This window comes from Ricinus communis, chromosome 7 (assembly GCF_019578655.1).
Source record: "Ricinus communis isolate WT05 ecotype wild-type chromosome 7, ASM1957865v1, whole genome shotgun sequence".
In the NCBI taxonomy this organism is placed as follows: Eukaryota; Viridiplantae; Streptophyta; class Magnoliopsida; order Malpighiales; family Euphorbiaceae; genus Ricinus; species Ricinus communis.
The window spans coordinates 7,218,735-7,223,605 of record NC_063262.1 but is presented as its reverse complement, the minus strand read 5'-3'; the positions used below and the strand labels follow the sequence as shown (position 1 = coordinate 7,223,605).

Sequence of the window (4,871 nt, the reverse complement as noted above, 5' to 3'; positions counted from 1 at the left end):
CATCCATTACATTGGTCTTGCAGACAAGAAAACGGGCAAATGACAAAATCCAACTTTAACAAGTTGTAAGTTTAATGAATCAAAATCAGGTTCCACTGTCAATTTTAGTAATTCACTATTCTTTATCTTTCACAATGAGGCTTTCCTTTATGTACTACAAGTATTATGATAATGACTTGCCAATAAAACAAGAGCACCTGCTTCAAAGAATTGAGAATTAAGCACAATTCCAAGCCAAATACAAAGAACACAATGATCTTCATAATATATAGAAATCAGACATTCAAAAACATTAGATGATTGGTCCAAACTTAAGTTAAGCTCCTAGAATCAAATGCCAAACATGAGTTTGCTTCTTATTCCTTTTGTTACATAACTAGCTTCATCCCTTATATGTTCAGAAAAGAGGCCTAATTAACTTTCATGTAGCCGTTCTCAATCATCCACTTGAAGCTCCAGTGATTTCTGTCAGGGTTTTCAAGTTTGTATGCCCAATATGCCCATGAAGCTCTATCATACACTTCTAGCTGTACATTAATAAAATTTTGATAATCCTGCAGTGATGCATCCTCTACTTCCCATTCTCCTGTCCATTCCCCTATAAATTTTTAATGGTTAAGCCACAAGATTTTAAAGATTAGGAAAGGGGTTTTAACTATTAACAAATGTAACGATGATTTTGGACTTACCAACAAAATTGAGGACGCCATTCGTGGTGCTTAGAACTTGGAGTTCATTGCCCCGAACATTCCTAATGTAATTAATGTTCCATTTTGCCTTTTTTCCTCTAAACAAACTGTCATCGAATAGATTGTAGTAATGCACATCAATGACTACACGACTGAACTGGCTTGCAAATGAGAGGAGTTCAGCTGGTTTATGAGGTCCTAGTCTGTTTGAAAGGATCACATAAGCACTTTGGGTGTGCTTTCTTACAGCATCATAACCTGCTTGATAGTACTTCATAAGTGTTCCTAGACGGATACCAGGGGCCAAAGGCTCATTCATCAACTCAATTGCTGCAAGACTTGGATCATTCGCGTATCTGATTCATATACAGCAAGGTCGACGCATTAGATTTCAGGCTAGATCATGCCTTAAGTTCTATAAACCATTTAAGAAAATGGGTTGGGTAAAATATATATGGTAGCATTAGAACATGTTATTATTCCTAAACCTTTCTGCTAGGAAGTCTATGACATCTACTGTCTCTTGTATGTTTGAATCTCCCCATTCCTGAAAGCCATCCCTTGCGGCGCTGTGATCATTTCCGTTTTGTGAACCTTTAGCTGCATGCAAATCCACAATTACCTTCATCCCGTACTTCCTGTCCAATTGTTTTATCAATAATTAACCAGGAAGGATCAGAGACTATATATGTATGGTCATTCTTCAAATAAGTGACAATGAAATGATCATCCACTTGAACTTACCCTGCCCAATTGAAAGCATTGTCTAAGGCTTGCAGTGAACCTCCAATAAAAGGCTTTGGTGGTGGATCATAAGCTATCCACCATCCAACTGGGATTCTCACAGCATTTATACATTTTGACCGCATAAATCTGAAATCCTCCTCAGTAATCCATTCTTTCCAGTGAGTCTATAAAGCAGGAGTCATATCAGCATGCACGGGGTTCTATATATAGTCAACAATTTGCACAATTTTTATGCAATTTGCATAATTTACCTGCATGACTCGAGGGGCTATTTCAGGACCATAGCCATTAGTTATTTGGTATTCACCTCGTAGTTGTGCCATATTCTTACCGCCATTGAGATTCATTGTGAAGACAGATGGATCATTGTCTTCCCAACTTGAGCCTCCGTAATTTGCTGTTATGAGCGTCTCTGATTCCACCTAGTCACAAGCATAAGCAAACCAATAAACCTTCAGTTTCTTGAATTGCTATTTTTGATCCTTCTTTACTCCATAAAGATATTGAATAAAATGAACTGTTTGTTTTGTCACTGTAATTTCTTAAATGAACATTTAAAACTATTATTGCAAAAAACTGGTGAATACAACCAACTATCATTAAGAATTTCATCTTTGGACCAAAAATAGGCCAATGATGAAATACCACAAAGAGAAAGTGTTCCTAAAAAAAAAAGTATTAGATTATTATAAGATTATTATAAATTAATTATATAAAATTATTTATTATTATATTATTAATTTATTTAATATTAGATTAAGTATTATTTAATATTAATTATTAGTTATATTACTAATATAATAAAATTAAATAATATATAATAATTAATAATATATATTATCTATTAATTTATTATTGTACTATATTATAGTATATATATATATATATTAATTTATTATACTATATATATTATATATTATATATTAATTTAATATTATACTTCTGTCGTTAAATAAATAGTTGGTTGATTGACTTACGATTTTAAGTAAGTTAAAACTTAAATATTTCTAATTCACACAATATTTATATTACAATAAATAATATGATCTCAGAAAATTCAACCTGATAGAAAAAAAGGCAAAAAAATTATAAATTTTAAAAAATATATAACAAAATATAATGACCTAAGAACTATGAAATTATATCATACATAATATATATTAAACCTTTTAAATCAATCTAAATCTAAAATTTAAACAACTCATGCATATTTCTTAACAATCTCAATTGTTATTCTAAAACAAATATATTTTGCTTTAAATTAACAAAGTAAAAAAGAAACTAATAGGATATTTAAATATAAAAGAAACTCTTGTTAAATGATTGAACAAATTAAAACCTTCAATTTAACTACTTGTAGAATTATACTATCTTCTAGAAGACTCTGCATATTCTAGAAGCATTTCCTCCATTCTGTTACAACGGCATCATTCCCTGCACATCATTCCATTCTATGATTCTCTGACATTTTCTGTTATTCTTTCTGTCCTTTATTCGCTATACGAAATGGCAAAGATATTTTTCTCTTTCTTTCTTAGATAGCAAGTGAACTTTGTGTATATATAGATACCATTGTAAAGCTTTTCCTTGTTTTTTACCTCTAAATTGTTCATGGTATCAGAGCACCAAGATCAGGTGCCTGAATAACCTTTTCTTTTGCTATCATGGCTGATAGTGATAACCCAACTAATAGAACCAGTAATGGAGATCCTTTTCTCCTTCAAGGTTCTGATCATCCTGGTATGGTTCTGGTAACAGCACCATTAACAAGAATTAATTTTCTTACATGGAGCAGATCGATGAAGATTGCTTTGGGAGCAAAAATGAAGCTCGGATTTGTTAATGGGAAGATTCCTATCCCTGATGAAGAAAGTCTTGAATTTGAAACTTGGACCAGAGTTAACTACGTGGTAACCTCCTGGATCTTAAACTCCATTTCTAAAGAGATAGTTGATGGTTTTCTCTATACAACTACTGCAAAGGAGCTATGGGATGAGATAGCAGAGCGCTATGGAGAAAGTAATGGGCCTCTCCTATATCAACTTCAAAGAGAAATTTCCTCAGTTTCACAAGGAAATGAATCAGTTTCTACTTACTACACCAGGCTTAAACTCCTATGGGATGAATTTGCCTGTTTATTGCCCTTGCCAGCTTGTTCTTGTGGTGCATCAAAGGTTGTATCTGATCTGCACTCCATGAATAGGCTGATGCAATTTCTGATGGGTTTAAATGATTGCTATAATAATACCAAGAATCAGATCTTGGTCATGGAACCTTTTCCCTCTGTTAATCGTGCATACTCTATGATGCTTAGTGTGGAAAAGCAGAAGGAGGTTCACATCAATTTCAATGAGCATATAGAAGGAACTGGTTTGATGGTTAAGACTCAAGGAAGTTTTCAGGAAAAACCTTTCTTTTCCAAGGTTCTTAACAAGAAGGATAAAGAAAAACAACAGTGTGAGCATTGCAAACAGAAGGGTCACTTAAAGGAATCTTGTTTCAAACTTCATGGCTATCCAGATTGGTTCAAAGAGCTAAAAGACCAACAAAAGAAAGGAACACTGAAGGCTACAGCTAACATGGTTGATAGTCCTTTAGACTATGATTCTGAAGGAAAGGAGGAAGGAAAGAAGAACAGGCAAGATGACATTGCAAGTCTGGTTCAACAAGAAATTCAAAGGCGATGAAAGGGAAAGTACTCACAGAAGGTAATTTCATGAATCTTGCTATGATGGATGGCTATGCAGGTAAAGATTCTCAACTAAAATTTGCTTTAAGTATTGCTTCAAGTACTGCTAATTTATCTGAAACTGGTGCCTGGATATTGGATACTGGAGCCACTAATCACATGACTGGAACTAAATTTTTTTTTAAACATCTTAAACCATCACATAGACCTACCCCTGTTTTCTTACCTGATGGCACTATCAGGTATATTGATAGTATTGGAAACATAAACCTGGAAAACAAAATTACTTTGAATGATGTTCTTTACATACCAAGTTTTAAATTCAATCTCATCTCTGTTCATAAACTTGCTAAGACTGCTCAGCTTGAATGTATCTTTACACCCACTGATTGCACTTTGCAGGACCTTCAGACTAAAACTATACTGGCCACAGAAAAAGCTCTAGGAAGCCTCTACATCCTGGATACTCTTAGTTTTAAGAATTCAAAGTGTAATGTTTCAAAGTTATTTTTAAATTCTGAAAGAAACGTTCTATCTTGTACTGCAGTCATCAATAAAAAAATTTCTCCTTCAAAACATGTTTTATGGCATAATCGTTTTGGACATTGTCCTATAAGTGTTTTGCAGCATGATGAATTTTTCCATAACTTAAAATTAAAAGATCTTCTTAGATGTGAAATTTGTCATAAATCAAAGCAACATCGTTTACCTTTTCAGATCAGTCAAACTACCACTAAAGAATCTTT

General features: G+C 33.2%; 2 protein-coding genes across 2 annotated transcripts; one reads left to right on the top strand and one right to left on the bottom strand.

Moving 5' to 3' along the window:
• Positions 1 to 324: 324 nt before the first annotated feature.
• Positions 325 to 3,049, bottom strand: LOC8270692 (probable glucan 1,3-beta-glucosidase A). The gene is made up of 6 exons (XM_002533165.3): positions 3,035 to 3,049; positions 1,688 to 1,858; positions 1,434 to 1,600; positions 1,178 to 1,327; positions 690 to 1,045; positions 325 to 598 (listed from the first exon to the last, which is right to left on the bottom strand). The coding sequence occupies exons 1-6, from the start codon at positions 3,047 to 3,049 to the stop codon at positions 411 to 413; spliced, it is 1,047 nt and encodes a 348-aa protein (XP_002533211.2). The 3' UTR covers positions 325 to 410.
• A 51-nt stretch (positions 3,050 to 3,100) lies between these two features.
• On the top strand, positions 3,101 to 4,123 carry LOC125370619. The gene has a single exon (XM_048376907.1). It carries the CDS (start codon positions 3,101 to 3,103, stop codon positions 4,121 to 4,123), a length of 1,023 nt encoding a protein of 340 aa, XP_048232864.1.
• Positions 4,124 to 4,871: the final 748 nt, after the last annotated feature.

What these genes read in the sequence shown, in the direction of transcription:
- LOC8270692 (XM_002533165.3), bottom strand. An exon ending in ATAGACTTCCTAGCAGAAAG is followed by an intron (nt 1,046 to 1,177) that starts GTTTAGGAATAA and finishes TATATGAATCAG; the next exon opens with ATACGCGAATGATCCAAGTC. An exon ending in TGGCGTCCTCAATTTTGTTG is followed by an intron (nt 599 to 689) that starts GTAAGTCCAAAA and finishes AAAAATTTATAG; the next exon opens with GGGAATGGACAGGAGAATGG.
- LOC125370619 (XM_048376907.1), top strand. Translation starts at nt 3,101, where the DNA reads ATGGCTGATAGTGATAACCCAACTAATAGAACCAGTAATGGAGATCCT.